The 22,407-nt window shown below is 39.7% G+C and overlaps 2 protein-coding genes across 4 annotated transcripts in view; both read left to right on the top strand.

Annotated features, from left to right (window-relative positions):
- LOC131065504 (GDSL esterase/lipase At5g62930) overlaps positions 1-22,407 on the top strand; it is a 92,475-nt gene that overhangs the window by 24,056 nt on the left and 46,012 nt on the right. The window lies entirely within an intron of this gene.
- Positions 20,418-21,443, top strand: LOC131039956 (uncharacterized). The gene is made up of 3 exons (XM_057972809.2): positions 20,418-20,584; positions 20,697-20,912; positions 21,015-21,443. Exons 1-3 carry the CDS (start codon positions 20,458-20,460, stop codon positions 21,257-21,259), a joined length of 588 nt encoding a protein of 195 aa, XP_057828792.2. The 5' UTR covers positions 20,418-20,457; the 3' UTR covers positions 21,260-21,443.

Here is a 22,407-nt window from a genome sequence, read left to right as displayed (position 1 = left end):
AGCTTTCTCTCAAGGCAAAGGATTAAAAAGAATACAAAGCTAACTCCTTCTCTGCGTCATCCATGGCTAAAGCATTAGGACATACCTCAACTGAATTGCCCAATATGATAGGTACCGGAACTCCATTTCCGTGTCTGTGTCTGAATGCCTTCGCATAAGCTGCCAACTGTCTTGTTACCTCAAGTAACACAATTCTGTCTGTCGGATATCTTGGCAACATGTATGGAGGTGAAGGACATCCATGAACTCTGATATAAGTAAACTTCGGGAATTGGATAAACCAAGCACTGTACCTCTTTATTAGTTCCTGTGCATCCTGAGATAATCTGTTGTGAATCCCACCTTGCAACATCCTTGTGATGTTCATCGTGAAGGTATCATTAACTAACTTGTAGTTGCTTCCTGGCGGATGATGCAAGTGGACATAGGAATCACAAACTCTGACCTCGCCGGGTCCTCTTCCAATCACTCCTCTGTGAGGTAGTCCTGCGTACTCGAAGCTCCTGATCAAGGCATAGATGACGTATGAACTCATGTGGAAGGACTTGGTAGCTTTGAGTCTCCTCAACTGTACGTCCAAGCAATGGCTAATCATTCTAGCCCAATGAATTGTTCCTTTACCCTGAACTATCACCTGGATGAAGTAGAACATCCACTTTTCAAAGTAAAAAGCTTGAGGGGCTCCTGTGACTCGGTTGAGCATTGTAATCAAATCTCTGTACTCCTCCTGGAAATCGATCCTGTGTGGTGTGTTCTGTACCTTGCTCAGGCGAGGACGACTCTTGAGTAACCAGTTCTTGTTAATGATGCTTAGGCAAGCATCTGGATCATCTTCATACATTGACCTGGCTCCTTCTATGCTCTTGTAGACCATATCTCTGTGCTCTGGAAGATGGAAAGCCTCACTTATAGCTTCCTCTGAAAGATAAGCTAAAGTGTTTCCTTCCTTGGACACGATCGTTCTGGATTGAGGATCATAATGACGAGCACACTCGATCATCAACTCATGGCACTGTACTGCTGGAGGGAAGCCGGCCGCCTTAATGATGCCACTTTCAATTATCCTCCAGGCGACAGGTGATGGCTTGCCAATGTAAGGGACATCTCGAAACTTCTTCATGCTGAAGTTGCCCAAATTAGTATCTCCAATGTTGCTCCATTTAGACACGATCTTGGTCTCCACTTCTTCGGTCTTTTGATCTTCCTTCATGAGAGCTGGACGACTGGTGGATGCTCCCGCCCTAAGGGTCGCCATACCTACACAACATTTCACAATAAGTAACTGGATATTGCAATGCATAACATAGATTAGATTAATTTTAGGAAACTTCATGATAAGTCTTTGAGTTATCATTTCCTAAAAACGATTGAGCAATTGGAATTCAAAATTTCAAAATTCAAAATTTAAGCTATGACGATCAACAATTCAAAATAAAAACAATAAAACCATATCGCCATACCTCACTTGAGAGCTAACTCTAGAATGCAAAATAGAGGAATTCGCCTAGGCAAAAATTAACGTTAGAAGCCTTCAACGTGATCTTCAAACAAACGTCCTTATCAACTTCGCCACCCTTGGAGTCTTTGACGTGATCTTCAATGTCCTTGGCAAGTTCGCTCAAATGGAAACTAAGGTTCGCACGTACTCTCCTTTGGTAATGTTTCGCACCACCTTGCTTGAAATGAAATTCGCACCACCTTGAATACAATTCGCACTTCCTTTGTCTTCCTCAAATCGCATATGAAATGATAAAATGATAATGTGAAAATGAAATCTTTCACCTCCCTTTTATAAGCGCTCACCTCTCACAATTACCTTAGGCCGACTTTGTAAAAAATAAGGTAATTAAAACGATTTTTAAATAAATAATAAAGGCCGACCTTTCAATCCAAGCGCTCCATTTGATTTTTAATTAATTAATAATTAATTATTAAATGCCTTTGTTTTTTAATTTAACAAATTCGATTTTTTACAAGGCAAAAATAATTAATTAATATCTTGCGCAAATTTTTAAATGCTAATTTAATTGAATTTTCAAACTTTATCGATTTTTAGCATTTAAATAAATTCAAAAATGTTTGAGCGCCCAAAATTTGAAAATGGAAAAGTGCAAACCTCATCGCCCTGGTCCCTGACTGAGGGACAGGAGCGAAATTTCAATTTGGTCTTGATTCTTGCGCTTTTGACGTTCAAAATCTTCATCCTTACATTGAAACTGGCGTTTTTGCAAGGGATTTCGAACTTGGCTAACTTGTTTGTGTGAACGAGTGCCTTTTATGACCATTATCGCCCTGGTCCCTTGAAGAGGGACAGGAGCGATCCGTATGTTCTTACTTGAAATTCTTCGTTCTTGATTTTAACTCCTCGTTCATTTCCTTCGAAACGACGTTTTAAACCCTTTGCAACTTTGTTTTGACATGATCTTCGAAGGATAACAAGTGTTTTAGCAAATATCGCCCTGGTCCCTTGGTGAGGGACAGGAGCGATCCTGGTGTTTCTCTCCTTGATCTCGCTTCTTTAATCACCAATCCTCTTTATATGGCAAGCAATGACATAGTTTCTCCATTCCACGCTTGTTTCACTTGACTTCCACAAGGCATATAGATGTTTAGAGGATTATCGCCCTGGTCCCTTGGTGAGGGACAGGAGCGATCTCCATGTTCTAGTCAAAACTTGTCATCTTTCAACCTTTGCTCTTCGTTCATTGCTTCCTAAATGATGTCCTTTATCTTGTGCGTCCTTGTTTTGACATGCTTTTTGAAGGAAAATGACTGATTTAATGAAAATCGCTCTGGTCCTTGCCTGAAGGACAGGAGCGATATAGCTTCCTTGGCTCAATTGATAGTTGTTTGACGTTTGAAACCTTTGTATATCACCTTCTTAAGATGCCTTAGACCCTTTACCACCTCGCATGATCTTGACTTAACGTGATTTTGGAAGGATTTGGCCAATATGATAAATATCGCTCTGGTCCCTGCCTGAGGGACAGGAGCGATCTTCAATGTCTTGTGCTCATGCTTGCTTTAAACAACTTGCCATTGCTTTCATCGTGTAAAATGAAGTCCTTTGGTCCTTCTTGGCCACTTGATACGCGATCAACTTTCAAAATTTAAGCCCTCATGAAAATTTCGCTCTGGTCCCTGCCTGAGGGACAGGAGCGAACTAGGGTATTTAGTGCAAAATCTTCATCATACTAACTTGCAATTATCTTCAAAGTGCAAAACAATATCCTTTACTCTCTTTCAAACATTCAAAATGTGAATAGCAACCCAAATTTAGCCTCATTTGAATACTTTCGCTCTGGTCCCTGCCTGAGGGACAAGAGCGAACTGGGTGTCTTGGTGTAATTCCTTCAACATTGGCGACCTTGGGTACTTCGTTCTTCATTGAGATGCCTTAAAACGTCCTCACCACCTTGTACTTCGTCTTGGAGTGTCTTGAACTTGGAGGAAAGGCAATATAACCATCATATCGCCCTGGTCCCTGACTGAGGGACAGGAGCGATCTTGCTCTTGTAGGCTTCATCTCACTTTGCTAACCTCAAAAATTATCTTCAATGGTCTTGTAATGCTCCGTTTTATTCACCTTTGGCTTGGAAATCATTCAAATTTGGCAAGAAATTCGTCTAAGGCAAAGATCGCTCTGGTCCCTGACTGAGGGACAGGAGCGAACTTAGGCATTTGGGTCCTTTGTAGATGTTTTGTAATCTTCAATTTGTCTTCAATGGGTTCAATTCACCTCCTTTCTTGCCTTCAAACATAAAACTTGCTTGATCTTTGCCTAAGACATGCCTTATGAAGAATTTCGCTCTGGTCCCTAGGAGAGGGACGGGAGCTACAATGGATTTCGCCCTGGTCCCTGACTGAGGGACAGGAGCGATTTTGGCATTTTGGCCATTTTTCTTCATGTTTGTGCCTTCAAATTATATTCAACTGGTAAAATGCATCTCCTTGGACCTTTTCAAATCGTCAAGTTGTTAAAATCCTGTAAGGACAAAGCAATATTTGATTTTGAGCTCCGGTCCTTCACTGAGGGACAGGAGCGATTTTGACTCCTGAGGCGTTTCCGTGTTCACGAAATTCTTCAATTTATATTCAACGGAAAGATCACGACTTTCCTTACCACTTCCACTTGAAAAATCATCTTGATCCTGCAGAGACAGTAAGATTTTTGAAAACGAGCTTCGGTCCTTCATTGAGGGACAAGAGCGATTTTGCTCCTACAGGCCAAAATATCATGATTTCACAAGTTTAATCACTTCACAATGCAAAAACAAATCATTTCCAATGCCCGGGATCAAATATCAAAAAACTCAAAATTTGGTCAAAATCACTCAATTGGACAAAATTCGCAATTTCATCATCAACACTTATAGACAAATTAAGACTCTGCACTCAAAATTCCAATTGAAAATAGACCATTCTGGCGAATTCATTCCATTCAAAATTGCATCCTACAAAAGGAAGCTTAAAAAGCTCTCAAGACTGACTGGACTCTGGCCTGAAAAGACAATAACGGAAACCCTAAGGCTTGACCCTAAATCCAGACAACTGACGAACTACCAAAACCCTAAAAAGCAAAGCGAAAGGCGAGCAAAAACGAGCAAAAAGAGGGGGTCCCCATTTTAAATGGGGCGATGTGTGAAATGGTCACAACATCTGGCGACACCACTGAGAAATGTTGAAAAACATTTGGGAATCAATCTTTCTAGAAGAAAACTCAGAAAACCTCCCTCAACAAAACCAGGAGTTAAGAAACACTTACAAGAAGAGACCATCATATTAAGACAAAGTATCAAGTCCATAGTTACCCATGTGTGTGCAAATGCGTTAATTCCCCTCAACAAGACAATCATGATCTTTAGGTTCCCCTGTGATAAGCTACGTAGTTCGTCTAGACTCCAAAAGCATCCTGGATAGAGCCTCGTTGCCAGTCAGACGTCCATAGTCACGACGAGGTTATCGCCGCAAGCTCACGAACATTGCTCCATTGCCAGCCAGGCGTCTATAGACCCGATGGAGTTACTCGTAAATTCCCTTTAGCCAATTTGATATTTCCTTTTAGCTCATCTTCTTTCTTTTTCTTTTTCATTTTTTCATTCTTTCATCTTTTCTTCTTGATACTACTTTTCAGTTCCGTCAATTCTTTGGCTCGTGAGTAGTAAAACTCACTAGGGTTTGAGGATTGCGGTGGCGCTGAAGTCAGACTTTAGATTTTTCACTGATCACAGCTTCGCCTGGAAACCATAATGACTCGGAGATTATAAGTGTGTAAAAATATAATAACTGGAGGACAAAAATACGTGAGTTCAATAAGCTAATCTTACTTCAATGCAAATACGTCCTGACTCAAAGCTTTATTAAAAGAAACTCCCTTTGTAATTCCAAAAGACCTCATGATTGCCCAAATGCAACCAACAACCTAGCGGGAAGTTAGAGCGTTACATAACAAAATCACCCAATTAAAAATGGATACCCCTCAGGACAAAACAACTAACCTAAAACAAAACACCCAAACTAAGAAAACGAAAACAAAACAAAAGGCAAACCAAAGCGAAAAGAAAAACAAACAAACGGAAAACAACGAAAGCAAACTAAACTAGCTATGTACAAGGGAAGGCCTTGGGCATCTTAGGACTGGAAATAATGTTTGAGATACCTCCCATTGACAGGCAACGGGATGTCTTCTCCAGTTAAAGTTTGCAACCTAAATGCGTTTTCTCCCAATATCTCTGAATTTTGATAAGGACCTTTCCAAAGCTTATCAAACTTATCATGCTCTCCTCTTTTTTCATGTGCTTTGTCCCAATACAGGACAAGATCTGAGATCCGGAATGCCTTGACTCTAGCTTGTCGATCGAACCATCTTTTCACCACTCCTTGGTGTTTTGCAAAATTCTCCAATGCTTGATCTCTCTTTTCTTCCAGGTTCATTAACTGCGTCAGTCGGGCTTGTACTGCATCAGTGTCCTCCATGTACTCCTGAATAAATCTCAAAGTCGGGATCCTGAGTTGCATGGGAAAGACCGGATCTTGGCCATAAACCAAAAAATAAGGTGAAATGCCTAATGCGTTCTTGGTCCTGATTCTGTCTGCCCATAAGGCGAATCTTAACTGGGTATGCCATTCTCTCGAACTTCTCTCTAGCAATTTCTTGATAACACTGAGTAAATTCTTGTTGGTAGACTCAGCTAACCCATTACCCTGAGGATAATAATTTGATGAGAACTTAAGGGTTATTCCATACTCAAAAGCCCAATTCGAGAATCTCAATGAAGTGAATGCTGATCCATTGTCGCAAACCAACGCGTAAGGACATCCAAACCTTGTGATTATGTTGTCCTCCAAAAATTTGATTACAACTTCAGTGGTGCAAACTTTGAGTGCTTGTGCCTCCGACCATCTGGTACAATAATCTGTAGCTGTGATGATGTACTTGTGTTGTGCTGAGGAGGCGGGGTTGATAACACCAATAAAATCCATTCCCCATTTGGCAAATGGTCTGGCCTCAATCACTGGATTCAGTGGCATGGCCGGATTGTTTTCTCTAAAAGCTGCGACTTGGCATGTGTGGCAAGTCCTGATATGATTGAATGTATCTTTGAAAAGCGTAGGCCAGTAATATCCTGCTCTTAGGATCTGGTGAGCTGTAGCGAGGATGGCTCCATGTCCGGTTCCAAACTTGGAATGGAAATGTTCAATTATCTGTTTTGCTTCATCTTTGCCAACACACCTCAGGTATACTCCTTCATGATTTCTGCGATATAAAACAGATCCTTGAAGCACGTAGTGTTGACACTTCATTCTTAATGCTCTCTTCTGTGTGGGTGTCATGCGAGCAGGACATCTGTGATTAAGCAAGTATGTCACAATATCTTTGTACCATTCGTCAGGGGTGACATCCTCCAATTCATAGATTTGCTGGACTAATCCTGGTCCGTCAATTGCCAATGTCTGCGCCAAAGCTTGTCCTCGAACAAGTTTCATGGGCTGGATTTCAATATCAAATTCTTGGATAATGGCGACCCACTTTCCTCTTCTTTCTCCTAGTTCATTCTGCATGAGAAGAGTCTTGACTGCTGCATCAGGCACTATTGCATAAATTTTGGCCCTTAGTAGGTAATGTTTGAATTTCTTAACGGCCTTTACTAATGCGTATGCTTGTTTTTCAATGTTAGGATATCTGAGTTCTGCATCCTTCAGTGGGGTGCTCATGAATGCAATTGGATTTTCATCTCTTTCTTCACTTCTCTGGGTCAGAATAGCGGCACAAGTGTAGTCAGAAGCGAAGGAATATAAATAGAAGGGCTTGAGATAATCTGGACTGATCAAAACTGGTGCTTCTGTGATTGCGGTCTTTATTTCCTCAAACGCCCTTTTGGCTTGTGGAGTCCATTCAATCTTTGCGTCCTTCTTTAACATTTCATTCAAGGGTCTGACAATCTCGGCAAATCCGGTAATGAACTTTCGGACAAAGTTGATTTTGCCAAAAAATGACTTGAGTTCCTTTTTGCTTGCTGGCAAATTGATAGTGGATATAGCTTTTACCCTTTCAGGATCGATGGATATTCCTTTTTCTGAAATGACATGTCCTAAAAGCTTTCCTTCTGTTACTCCAAATATACATTTCTTCGGATTGAGAGAGACACCATATCTTCTGCACCTTTGGAAGACTCTTCTTAAGTCGTCCACGTGATCTTCTCTTTGCCTGGAGAAAATTGTGATATCATCCATATATATGATAATGCATTTACCAATTAAGTCCCTGAAAGCGATATCCATAGCTCTCTGAAATGTGGCCCCGGCATTTATAAGTCCAAAAGGCATTCTCTTGTATGCAAATGTTCCCCATTTGGTGGTGAAAGCGGTCTTTAGTCGATCTTCAGGTTCGACTAGAATTTGATTGTATCCTGAATATCCATCTAGAAAGGACATCATCTGCAATCCATTGACAATCTGCAACACTTCATCTAATGATGGTAGTGGATAATTATCTTTCTCTGATGCTCGGTTGAGATTTCTGAAATCAACACACAATCTGATCTCTCCATTTTTCTTTCTGACAGGTACCAGGTTGGCGACCCACGTCGAGTGTCTTACTGGAAAGATGATCTTGGTTGAGAGCAGTTTCTTAACTTCTTGGTATATCAAGGGTTCCAATAAAGGATTAACCGGTCTTTGTCTCTGCCTGAATGGCTTGCTTCCTGGCTTCAACGGGATTGTGTGAGTAATAATTGCAGTGTCATAGGTCTTGAGATCTTCATAACTCCATGCAATGACATCTGGGAAGTCTCTCATGTTTTTCAGGATTCCATCTTTTTCAGTCGCTGTACAGGACTTTCCAATGAATACATTCTTAGCTTGTATATCATCACCTAGATTGATTGTGTCGCACATGTTTCCCTCCATGCTGTGGTTCTTCTTTTCTTTCAATTTGTCAGGATCAAAAATTCTTTCTAATTCTACCATTCCTTTTGGAATAGTGTTTGTCTTTAAATTCAGGACACCTTCAGCATCGAATTCTGCTTCACCTACTTCATCTTCATCAATGATTTGTGTTAAGAAGACGTCTGTGTTGGTTAAGAAGTCTAGAATATGCTTGTCGTCTTCGAAAACCTGAAGATTGGTGATGTTGTCTGGGACTGAAGGAACTGATATTAACTCGACTGTGAACTTCTTCAATCCTTCCATTGCTAATGGTATCAATGAACTAGCGGCCTGTGCAAGTGAATTCGCTACTTGATTCTGATGTCTATAAATCGAATTGATATTGAAAGCTTCAAAACTCTCAATGAGATCCCAGACCCGATTTCTGTATCTGGTCAATCTTTTATCATGGCAAACATACTGCTTCCTGATTTGTCTTATAGCTATTTCCGAATCTCCATATACTTGTAGTATTTTCGCCCCCTTTCCAATGGCTAATAATAGTCCATGAATCAAGGATTCATATTCAGCTACATTGTTGGTGCAAGGGAACTGCAATCTGTGAGCGGCAAGGTAGGTTTCTCCTGTTGGGCTAATCAATTCGTAACCAGCTCCAGATCCTTGTTTAGATTTAGATCCGTCGAACCTTAATGTCCATATTGCATCTTCTTGGTTTTCTATCTCTGGACTTTCCTGACTTTCAGTTGATGTATCGGACAAAGTTTCATCTTCCACAGAACTCTCGGTCTCTGAATCTTGAATCTCTTCCATATTTAGTGTCTGCGGGGCTCTTTTGTATACTTGTTCTAATGCAGTCTGGCATAAAGCACAAGATAGTTCCGAGTGGACGGCATTGTGAATTCTACACCAATTTGGAAGAAGCAAATCTCGGACGGATGCTAAGTTGCCAAGTTGCACACTTTGCTATATGTTTCTATGTACGAACCTCCTGAAATTTTCAAACATTCCTTCATCTTCTTGGTCGGATCCTTGATCACTTTCAATGACCATCTCTGTAGACTCTATCACTTCTTGCTGGCTATCTTCATCTTGTATGTTTTGTATCATCAGGACTTCCTCTACCTTAGGCTTGTACGTCCCTAGGTCGGATTCTAAAAACAGGACTTCATTGTCTTCCCCATATTCAGTTATCATCAATCTCAACCTTGGAGTGCTATCGATCTTGATTTGATTCGGGACTCCTCTCCATGGTAACCACATGTGTGCGAAATCAGTCGATACATATCCATTCAATTTTCGTGACCAATCTCGACTTAGGAGCATCCCATATGAATCTGGAATATCCACTACTGAAATATCTATGAAATTTTGAACTCTCGGGTCCGCGGCCAATTGCATATGAATGTTGTTCAATTCGCCCATGACTGGAACTTCTGTCTTGTCCAACTGAGTGACCTTTCTCTTGGTAGGAGCGGGAGTTATACCTAGTCTTTGACAGACAGCCAGGGGCATCACGTTACTGGAAGCTCCTGAATCATAAAGGCAATTGTGTAGTAATTTTCCAAATATTCTAACTGATAGCAGGAACGGTGCCGGTTCATCTTTTCCTTGGGAAGGGACTGAGGACTCCTCACTTTGATGTTTGACTTCATTGATCTTTGAATGATCGTCTTTTGCTAGGCTCTCCTCTTTTGAGTAATAGGCTTTGTTTGTGGATTTTCCTTTCTTGACCACATCTTTCTTAATCGCTACTTCCTTTTCTGGAAGAGTCTGGCTAGTGGCGAGGCCTTCTTTGACGGTAGGCTGAGTTTTCTTAGTCTCGCCCCTTTTGAGTAATACTTTTCCTTCCAACATGTCTTCCTTTTTGGCTGGGAAGGTTATGGTCTGGACCATGCATTCATTTTGTTCGGATTGTCCTTGGTCAGTGGCTTCCTCTTGGGTCACGTTGATAGTGGCTTGAACATTTGACCTAGCTGTACTAGACTCACTTAGGCTATTGATCACTGCTTCTTTGATTTCTGACACCTTGAGCAACTCATAGAGTGGTAGACTTACTTTGACTTTCTTAAGTTCATCCAACACCAACGCGGCCAATTTTTTCATTTCATTGCCTGCAGGGGGTGCAATATTCCTTTGTCTGTATTCTTGTGTGTTCTGCGGGTACTCCGGATTATTGCTGGCTTGGGGATCCGGCGGAGTAGAGAAATTGTTCGGAGGAATTGATGTAGTCAAGGGCTCTTGAGTCCTTTGATTTCTGTGATAAACTCTTTGGTTCACACCTCCCAAAGATTGGTGAAATACTTCTTTTATTCCTTCAACTAGGACACTGTTGTTCAATGGTGGAAAATAATATTCTGAATCTTCAATGGGTCCATTTGCAGATGCAGGTGGGAACTGGGATCCTGGTGGTACCATTGGTCCATTTGCAGATTCTGGTGGAAATCTCCCATTTTGTGTTCGACTAATTTCTTCTTGTGAATACTTGCAGGTTTCAACAATCATGGCTTGATCGTACTGCGTGGTTGGGACCATTTCGTATCCTGTCGTGGGCGGATTTTCAGGTGGATCAGTGCTGTGCATCTCTTGTTGGAAAATATCAGCCGCGATCTTGAATTCAGGACACTGCAGCTCAGAATGTTGGTTCGTATTGTGGAGTCTGCACCAACTGGACAAGGCTGCCTTTGCTAAAAACACTTTACTTGTAGAAGGATTTTCTTGATTCTGCGAATTTGGAGGATTATCTAGAGGCGTCACCACATTTCCATTGTTGGGAGCCGTATTCCATTGTCTCCTCTGGAAGCCTTGGTTGTTATTTCCTTGATAGTTATTTCTGAACCCTTGATTGTTGTTTCCCTGGAAATTTTGATTGTGATTGATCCTTTGCATGCTTTGGAGTTGATTATTCTGGTTCCTCAGGTGAGTCACTTCAGTTGATAACTTCTTGACTTGTTCAATCAATTCTTTCATTTCGTCCTTTTCTTCTTGTGTCCTTGATGAACTCGTAGCATTTTGCAGGTACATAGGTTGTGCGGGTGGAGCTTGAGAAATTGGAGCTCCAAGGTGAAGGACCAACTGATTTGCCGGCTGTACGCTCGGATATGTTGCTTGCGGAATTGGATTCATGACTGGAGTTTGGTTGGCCAATGCCGTACCAACTGCTTGCATCTGGTTTGGTGCTGCGACAGGTCCCATGTGCAGTAGTGGCCCAGTGATATTCTGTCCCATGTGCTTACTAACTTCAATAGCCTTTGCGTACGCCGCATTTAGATCATTCGGGGTTGGATGCGTCCTCACAAACATAGCAGTGAGATGATCTAAAGCTCCATAGTAAATTTCCCTTGGATCTGCAATGAGATAAGGAGGACGTAGCCTTGTGTATGCGCGGTGAAATCTGTTGTTGAAAGAAGTGATAGGTTCATGTTCTCTCCTTCGGACCTCAACAAATTGTCTATACAACTCCGCTGGTGTAGTTGGGATACCGAATTTGGCAATGAATGCATCTTTCATCGCGTCCCAAGTCCTAATGGACCCTGTAGGCAAGTGGATGAACCAAAAGTATGCCTCTTCTCCCAATGAGTAGGGAAAAAGCCTGCATGCCACATCTCCATATTCAATTTGTCTGTTACGAAGAAGGTCTTCGAACATCTTGATATGATCTTCTGCCGTGCGATGGAAATCACTGACATTGAACTTATAACAGAAATGTTCTGGATTCTTCGGCATATCATGATAAACTGCAAATTCCAACGGTGATGGATTGTTGACTAGCCAAGTCGCACCATTAAGTACATGAGGAGGAGGAGGAGGGGGCGGAGCCCATTGAGCCATCGTACTCTTTGAAGCTTGAGAGTTTGAAACTGAACTTGATGAACTAGCTTGGCCTTTTGTTTGAGAAATTGCCTGGATACTGGATTGGATCGCTGCTTGTACTTGTTCTTGAAGAACTTGTGATGACTCAGGGGATTCTTCCAATCTTAGTTCGAATTCTTTGGGAGTGTCCTCTCTTTTGACTCGCTTCGCTTTTGAAGTAAACTGAAGTCCGCCTAGATTCTTGATGCCTGGTGTCGACCTCAATAACCTTTGATGTTTCTCGGGCGAGAAAGAACCAATGCGATCCAGCGTGAAGTCTTGCGAATATTTATTGTGGATTCCTTTGATTGCGAAGTTCTCTAGCTATGACCCTTTGATGTTCTTCGGCTCTATCTTCTTCTTGTTCCAAGATGATTCTCACTCTGTTATACTCAACTTGACTTCTCCTTACGTTCCACGCTACTTGACTCAATCCTGAAACGATATCTTCTTGAGTGTTGCCTATCTGCAAATTTGGTTGCACTACTTGATTCAATCCTTCATGTGGCAACACCATCGTACTTCATGATCATGTTTGCAATGTACTCTTCTTCAAAATTTTTTGACTTCGGATACTCAGCGCCCTCCTTCTAGCGCCAATTCTATTGACGTGTATTTTGTACACCATCATACACAGAATAAAATACCTAAAGGCATCTTATCCTCTCTTGAATAAAGTCTCTAACTGCTGAAGATTCGCATGAAGGATCAGTTAGGATGACTCCAATGTTCTGGTTAGTAGGGTCTCTACGTGTGGATAAGCACCAGCGGTATGATGTGATTTGCTGTGTCCTCAAGGGGCCTTACACTCCGAAAGTCTTACTAAACTAAAGAAGCTTTTCAAAAATAACAAAAGGATAGGGTTTGCAAGAGGTCTAATCTAATCTAACCCTAAGAATGACTTCATGTGGACAAGACTTGGCAAGATTCTACCAACTTCAATTTCGCCATAAAATAACAACTCAATTGAAATTGATGCGATCTTCTAAGGTAACAAATGATTTTCAATGCATCAAAGATCAAAGACACTACCACGAAGGTACATATCCAAGATACAATAATGATTGAAGGTTAAGTGATTCAAATATCTCCAGTCGACCACGCAAGGCGTTCCTACAATCAGCAAGAAGCTAGTGGTTTGGATTACGAATCCTACCAAAGATCGAGTCTCACACTATGTCCTTCAAATTAACACACTACTTTGATTGAGCATGATTCAAATGAATTGAACAACCATGAAGATAACCAAGAAAGTTGCAACAAAACACCATAACTTCAATATTTCATTGATTTCAAAGTCATCATGTACAACAATTGTTTGAATTCCTTTCCTCAAACTCAATCTTGCTACAAAAGTAAAATTGCTTCTAACTCTAATCTCTCTAATACATCAAACTTTCTTTCCAATCTCTTAACTATCTCTAAGTCTTTGAGCTCGCATTATTTCTTGTCTTCGTGTTAAAAGAATAGATTATTCCAGTCTTTGAGCTGTTATCTTTTATTCGTTGTAAATTTTAGTATAGCAAAGGGTAGATAGGACTTCCAATAGTCAAGTCTTTGAGCTTGATATTGCTGTCCCGTCCTGAAGGAAGTGACGGAAGTCTTTGTGCTTTCAGGAAACTTCATTTCCTTTCTCTCATTTCACTTGAAAGTAATTATTGTTGTTCATATTCAATCGCTATCCTTTTCTGTGAAGAGAAAAGGATATTGTCTTTCTTAAAAAAGAAGGAAGACTGCTGTCCCATCCTGTTTTTATTTCAGTTTTAGTTAGATAGGGGGAGCCTTCCCTTAATTAGGAGAGTTTTTACTCGTGTGCTGTGGTTGAAATCACAATTTTGTATATTTCCCCTAAGTGTACAAAATTTTCAACCAACAGTTTTTTGGCGACTCTGCTGGGGACACGGATGCATTCGGAAGCCTCACGCTTTCGTTTGAAGATTAGTGTCTTGCTGGTAAAAAAAAGAAAAAAAAGGAAATAACTTTTGTTGGGTTTCCTGCTGATCGAACGAGATTTGAAGTACTTTGTTGTTTGTGTCTTAAAAGATCTCTGATATAAATTTGTTTGGCCATCCGAGGCACCAACAGTTTTTTGGCGACTCTGCTGGGGACACGGACGCATTCGGGAGCCTCACGCTTTCGTTTGAAGACTAGTGTCCTACCGTTTTGAAAGAAGATCTTGGAAATTCCTTCATTTCTTTAAGCTGGAAAGTTCGCGTGTTTACGTTCGTCGGAAGAAAGGTGAACATTTAGAAGAAATATCTGTTGCTGAAAGAGCTAGATCCTTTTTGCTCGCTAGTACATCTTCCCTTTCACGAACCACAAGTTATCCTCCTTCAAGGAAGAAGAAATCCATCCGAAGTGAAAATTCTTCCTTCTTTTTCAAACCACTAATACCTTCATTACCTAATATGGCTAATCCACCTCCACTTCCTCCTCCCGGTCCATGGGGAGTAGCTTTTGGTCCTTTGGCATTGACCCCACCTCTTCATCCGCTTCCACAAGGTTCACGCAAAAATCTTCCCAAATTTTATGGCGATGGAAAGCAACACCCAGATGAACATGTCAAGTCCTTTTATATGGCATGTGGTGTTCTTGCGGTTGAACATCAAGATGTTGCTGTTCGGTTGTTCATAGAGACTCTTCAAGGTATTGCAGCCGACTGGTTTTTCAATCTTACGGCTGGTTCAATTGTTTCCTGGAACTCGTTGAGAGACAAGTTCGAGGAACGTTTTAAGCCTGCAGAAGATGAGCACGCCTTATTGGCCCAGTTGACACAAATGAAGAAGGATACGCATGAAAGCATGCGTGAATTCATTGCTAAATTTAACAAATTAGCAAATAGAATTCCTGTTAATTCTAAGCCTACTCCTGAAAACCTCAAGTGTTTTTTCATCAACACTCAATTGCCCGAGGTCAGTTTCTTCTTAAGACGAGCATCTCCTGCTGATTTAGAAGTTGCTCAATCAATGGCTACTGAAATTGAGGACGATTTGATCTTAGCTGGTAAGATCAAGAAGGATTCTAATCGGTCCAAAGGAGTTTCGCACCAGGATAGTTCATTTTCTGGTTCTACCGATCCAATGGTACAGAAATTGGCAAATGAACTTCTTGCTTTGAAGAAGCAAGTGTCTCAGAATTCCTACCCCGCACCGTACAAGGATATCCCAAGAAGGACATATCCTAATGCTGCTGCCAGTTATGCTGCCAAAAATCAACCCAAGTTGCCTCCCCCTTCGGAGAAACTTGCGCTTGAGCCTCCTTCTTCAAAGGCAGCAATTGGTTATTACGAGACTGATCAAAATGAGTCTTCTTATTTTGATTATCAGTCCGATGAAGTTGCTCTTCCTCAACAAGAAGAAGAAGAAGTGACTGGCGACTCTACTATACGTTACATGCACTATGATGACTCTGTTGCTACCGACAGGACTCATAGCCAAGCATTTGCTGTAACGACAAGATCCCAGACCCGGTTGGCCTAGCAAGAAGAAGCTGCAAAGATCGCAAGTGATTTACAACCACCTGTTGTTATTGCTCAAAGAGGAACACCGCTGCCTTATATTTCAAAGGATGCAGCAAAAAACCAAGTAAGTAACAAAAGTCCTCCTCTTGCTTCATCTGTTGACCCCAAGCCTAGTATGCCCAACCCCAAAACATTCTCGAACAATGTTAATCCTTTTCCAGCCGGTTCATTTCAAGCCTTTGATATTATTGACCATGCTAGGAAGACTAAGATTCAAATGTCCGAAGTTGAGTATTTGCAAGCTAATCCTGATCAATTTGATAGATTAGCTGATTTTGTTAAAAGCAAGGAGACTCGTCCTATACTTGAAAACACTATCCCACAAGAACCCAAGAAGTTGCCTAATCATTTGGTAACCATTCCATCTACCACCCAGGGAAAAATAGAACCTTTTTACATTTCCTTGTTGATCAATGGTTTTCAATTAAGCAATTGTGTCTTGGATTCTGGTGCTTCTGATAACGTCATGCCCGCGAAAGTTGCTCAAGCTTTGGGGCTGACTTTGACCAAAACTTTTGGTCATTGTTATTCCATGGAGAACAAGCAAGTGCCCCTTATTGGACAAATCAAGGACGCACAATTTGCATTTGCTGCTTTTCCGGATAATAAGATAAAGATGACTGTCTTGGTGGCTGACGTTCCTGCATCATACGGAATGTTGCTTGGCCGTAATTTTTGTAAAGATGTTGGAGGTGAACTCAACATGGATATGACAGAAGCAAGAATACCTGTCAAAGGTGTTGTGCAGAAGTTAATTCCTGAAAGAGAGACCAAGTACACGGTTGTCAAATCCAATGACCCTCATGCTCAGATTCTTTTTGAATCTTCAGGTTTTGGGAATTATTACCTCCATGTTGATGAAATTTCAGAATTTGCTGAAGATTATCCTTCTAGCAGCTCTGATATTTCATTACTTTCGGCAAATGAAAGTTTTGTTGATATTGATCAGGACCAAACATCAAAAGATGGGTCATCCAGTTCATATGTTATGGTTGAAGAGGTCGCATCTTCAGTTGCTGATGAAAGTATTCCATCACCTCCTCAACAAGAAGAGCTTCATTCTTCGTCTGTTCAAGAGGAAAGTTCATCCTCTCCTATGGAAGAAGATAACTTTTCTTTTCACAATGCACTCATCTCGGAGGAAGGCAGCTCTAATCATTCCAATGAAAACAACAGTTCAAATGATGTATGGACTCTTGAATTTGATGGCAGCTGTGCTACGAATGGATCCGGAGCTGGTGTAGTTCTTATATCTCCCAAGGGAGAGATCTTCCCTTACTCTTTCAAATTACAATTTGCTAATACCAACAATACGGCTGAATATGAGTCGCTCTTGTTGGGAATGAGTGTTGCATTGAAAAGAGGAATCAGAAACCTTCATGCCCAAGGCGATGCAGAATTAATTGTTTGTCAAGTGAGAAACATATATCAAACTAAGAATGACAGGCTCAAGCATTATCGCAATTTGGTATGGGAGAATATTGAAGAGTTTGATTCTTTCAATATCTAAGTTGTTCCTCGTGAATACAATGATAGAGCTGATTCTCTTGCTGTTTCAGCTACTTCATTAATTCCACATCTTGACTTTGGTCAAGATAAATACATCATTGAGATAATCTGCAGACCTAGTGTGCCTGATAATTGGGATCATTGGTAGATCTTCAATGATGATAAGCAGATTAATAATTTCTTGCAAGCTGAGGATGGTTTCAACCAGCGAAACAATGATCGGGAAAAAATCGCGATCGATCGCGATTAATCGGGAATCGCAGAGGGTCGCGTTTTTTTCCCCGAAAAAATCGCGAAATACGCGTTGACCGCGGGTCAACGATTTTTTCCCATTTAAACACGATTAAGCCCGATTAATCGGCAGATATTAATCGGAAAAAATAAAAATCGCAATTATTTGCACGAAAACCCTAAAAACACGAAAAAGGTGCAAAAGTTTCGGAAAAAAATCTACAAATGGACGCCGCCTCCCTATTGTTTTTCGTCCAAAGTTTGCAGGTGGGAAATTTGAAGTCCGTTCGTAATTAATCGGGCTTCCGATTTTCCGAGATTGATTGTCCGAGAAGGAGATCACCAAGCCGGACTGTTTCTTACAGTTTAGCGCAGAGGGATCACCAAGCCACAAGCCATCACTGCATTCATCGAGCCTTCCAGGTATTTACAGTTAAATTTTTGTTTTACAAATTTTGTTTTTATAGATTTTATTTAATATTATGTTCGTTTTATTTAATTTCTTAGTTTAAACTTTATTTAATTTCTTAGTTTGTTTTAACAGTATATTAAATTTAACTGTTAAATATACTGTTAAATTTAACAGTTAAATTTAATATACTGTTTTATTAAATTTAACAGTTAAATATATTTAACAATATATTAAAATTTAAATATACTGTTTAATAATTTAACTGTTAAATTTATTATACAATATACAGTATATTTAATAGTTAAATATTAACTATTAAATATATTGTATATTGTATAATAAATTTAACAGTTAAAGTTAAACTATATAATAAATATAGTTTAATTTAATTTATTAGTTTGTTTTATAGAATTATATTTAACAGTATATTAAATTTAACTTTTAAATTTAATATACTGTTACATTAAACTTAACTGTTACGTATATTAACATGCTGTTAAAATTTAACTGTTAAATTTATTAGTATATATTTAACAGTATGTCAAATTTAACTGTATATATTTAACAGTATATTAAATTTAATATACTGTTAAATATATACAGTTAAATTTAATATACTGTATAAATTTATTAGTATATATTTTCAGTATATTAAATTTATTTACTGTATATATTTAACAGTATATTAAATTTAACTGTATATATTTATATACAGTTAAATTTAATATACTGTTAAATATATACAGTTAAATTTAGTATATATTTAACAGTATTTTAAATTTAACTGTATATATTTAACAGTATATTAAATTTAATATACTGTATAAATTTATTAGTATAAATTTTCAGTATATTAAATTTAGTAACTGTATATATTTAGCAGTATATTAAATTTAACTGTATATCCCTCAAAAGTTTAAGATTGAGTGTAATGTTTTTACAGATCTGATTCTTGATAATGCCGCGTCAAAAAGACTTTGCATGGACACATTGCACAGCAGTTCCGGGTAGCACGAAGGTCAAGTGCAATTGGTGTCTAGAAGAGATCAGTGGTGGAATTTATCGTTTCAAATGGCATTTGTCCAAAGAACGAGAAAATAACACCGTGATATGCAAGGCATGCCCTGCAGATGTCTCGTATCAGGCAAAGCAATCTCTTGACGGGATTGCTGAGAGTAAGGCCAAAAAGGCAAGAATTGGGGTTGAACTAGGTTCTAGTTCTGCAGATCCCAGGACGAACCATTTGGGTGAGGAGGATGGTGAAGATGGGAGTTTCAGGGAATCTGGGTCGACACATAATTCTATAGCACGTGGACCAAACACAGGTGGAGGAAACACTAATGCTTTCTTCCAACCTCGTACCACAGCAGGATCACAAACCACTTTGGAGAGTACAGGATGGAGGAAAACTGTCACTGAACAAGCAAAGAAGGCAATTGCTAATTATTGGTACTCCTCTCACACGGCATTCCATGCTTCCAGAAATCCATATTGGCAACCCATGATAGATGCTATTGCAGCTGTAGGTCCTGGGTTTCAAGCCCCATCTTGTGAATCATTAAGGGTTGGTATGCTGAAAGATGCAGTAGAGGATGTTCAAGATGTTGTTAAACAACATCGATTGCAGTGGGCTAGAACTGGTTGCAGCATCATGTCAGATGGTTGGACAGATAGAAGGAACCGAACTCTCATTAACTTCCTTGTCTCTTGTGAGATTGGCACTGTTTTTTTGAAATCTGTGGATGCATCTAATATGATGAAATCCACAAATGCATTGTTTGAGATGTATGACGTGGTAGTTACAGATGTAGGGCCACAAAATGTGGTTCAATTTATCACAGACAATGCTGCTGCTTGTGTTGCTGCAGGGAGACTTATGACAGATAAATATCCTTCCATGTTTTTTACACCATGTGCAGCACATTGCCTTGATCTAACCCTAGAGGACATTGGAAAAATTGAATGGGTTAAGGCGGCGTTTCAGAAAGCTCACAAGGTTACCAAATTTATTTATAATCACACAAGGGTTTTGGCTATAATGCGCTCTTTCACAGGAGGCAAGGAGCTAGTTCGACCAGGAGTGACAAGATTTGCAACATATTTCCTTGCATTACAAACATTATGTGAACAAAAAGGTAATTTGAGGCGAATGTTTGTTTCAGCTGAGTGGATGGAGTCTGGTTTCACAACTCAAGCAAATGGCATAGCAGTGGCAGAGTATATGTATTCTACCACATTTTGGGAATCTATTGAACAAATTGTAGAATTTTCAGAGCCTTTAGTAAAAATCTTGAGACTAGTGGATGGAGATAAACCCCCCATGGGATATGTGTATGAGGCCATGGATAGGGCCAAGGAGGTGATAAAGAGTAAGCTGGAAAATAATAGGGATAAGTATATGCCGTTGTGGGACATAATTGATAGGAGATGGGATGGACAAATGCACACTCCTCTCCATGCTGCAGGATATTTTCTCAATCCTTTGTTATTCTATAAGACCGACTTCCTAGAAATTGATGCTGAGATCAAACAAGGCTTCTTCAAGTGCATGGAAAAAATGTTTCCTGACTTGGAAAAATTTGATGCGGCTACGATAGAGCTGGAAATGTACAAGCATGCTAAGGGCTTTCTCTCTTCTAGGGCTGCTATACAAAGCAGAAAGACAATTCAACCAGGTAGACTCTATAAACTTTTGACAATCTCTTTATTTTGTCAACCACTAAGTTTGTTAAGATTATAAGATATTCTTAGTCTTACAATATCATCTCCATATAATGTGTTTTTCAGCTGCATGGTGGGCTTCTTTTGGAGATGAAATACCAAATTTAAGGTGGATGGTGGTGCGTATTTTGAGCCAACCATGTAGCTCATCAGCTTGTGAGCGTAATTGGAGTGTGTTTGAACACATACCTTCTAAGAAACGCAACCGCCTATCACAACAACGGCTGAATGACTTGGTATTTGTTCATCACAACCTCCGCTTGAAGATAAGGAAAGCTCAAGGTGAGAATATTAATATATAGTTGCAGTTTTTTGAATTGTATTCACTATTCATTGATTTTTCATTTGTAAGGGAAACACTAATTTCTACATGGGCAAAATCAGGAACTATTGAGGAATGCTTGCCAATTGACCTCGATGAGATATATCCAGAGTGCGAGTTGATTGCTGCTGATGATGCTGATGATGATGATGATGATGTTGATGATGATTATGTTGTTGCTGATCGTCCGCTTGTGTCTGAAGATTTTGATATCATGAGGCAAGCCAACTTTCGTCCTGAATGGGTTGAAGGAATTAGGACAGGCTCTTGCCCAGGAGCTTCATCATCAGGGCCTCCTGCCCTCTAGCATGTCATTGCCTACATTTGAGATTTTGGAATTTTGTACTTAATTTACAGGTTGACTTTGTTCAAAGTCACAAACTATATTGTAATTGACATTTTGACATCTATCACCATCTAGATATTATTTATGGTGTAGTATATTTTGTGGAACGTAATCAGTGATATGAATATAAGCAACGAAAATCTATTTCCTGCAATTCATGTTTTCAACGAAAAGTATTTGGAAATACCCTAAAATATATTAAAAAAGTAGTTTTTGATTGTTTTTCTGCAATTTTTTATTTTTTTTTGTATATCCGATTTTTTCCCGATTTTTTCCCTATTTTTTCCCGATTTTTTGAAAAAATCTTATACTTTTGTTTTGCCGATTAATTCCCCAAACGATTATTGTTTCTATGGTTTCAACAACTTGTATTTTGAAGGAAGTAATTCTCCTTCTTCTTCGTCTTCAGATCCGGTGTTTGATACATCATCTGAATCAGATGAAAATATCCTTCAGCTGAAAGGAAATAAAATCCCCAAGGGATTGGTTTCTCTTGAAAAACTTTTCGATCAACATGATCGTTATATCAAGAGACGACAACAAGAGAGTACTGATTCTCTTATGGGATATGAGAAATACAATATTGGATCTGACGGAGATCCAAAGTTTGTCAATATTGGCAATAACTACACTTTAGAAGAGAGAGATCAGTTTATTCAGCTTTTGCGTCAATACCATGATGTCTTGGCGTACTCATATGATGATCTAAAGTCCTTCCAACCCAAGGAAGTGCAGCATGACATTCCTCTCAAGCTTGGTGCGGAACCTTTCAGACAAAAGCAACGCCAATATAATCCAAAGATTTCAGGTACCATTCTTTCTGAAGTTCAAAAGATGCTTGATGCTCGGATTATCTTTTCCATCCATCATTCAACATGGTTGGCAAACATAGTACCGGTGCGTAAGAAGAATGGAGAAATACGTATCTGTGTGGACTTTAGGAATCTTAATCAGCTATCACTTAAAGACAATTATCCATTGCCAATCATGGATCAAGTCCTTCAAATAGTGACAGGCTCCAAGATGCTATCTATGCTCGATGGATTTTCAGGATACAATCAGATTGAGGTTAATGAACTTGATCAATACAAGACTGCATTCACCACTCC

The sequence above is a fragment of the Cryptomeria japonica genome, chromosome 4 (assembly GCF_030272615.1).
Source record: "Cryptomeria japonica chromosome 4, Sugi_1.0, whole genome shotgun sequence".
Classification (NCBI taxonomy): domain Eukaryota; kingdom Viridiplantae; phylum Streptophyta; class Pinopsida; order Cupressales; family Cupressaceae; genus Cryptomeria; species Cryptomeria japonica.
Note: the sequence above shows the minus strand (reverse complement) of the source record. Positions and strands in the feature narration are given on the sequence as shown.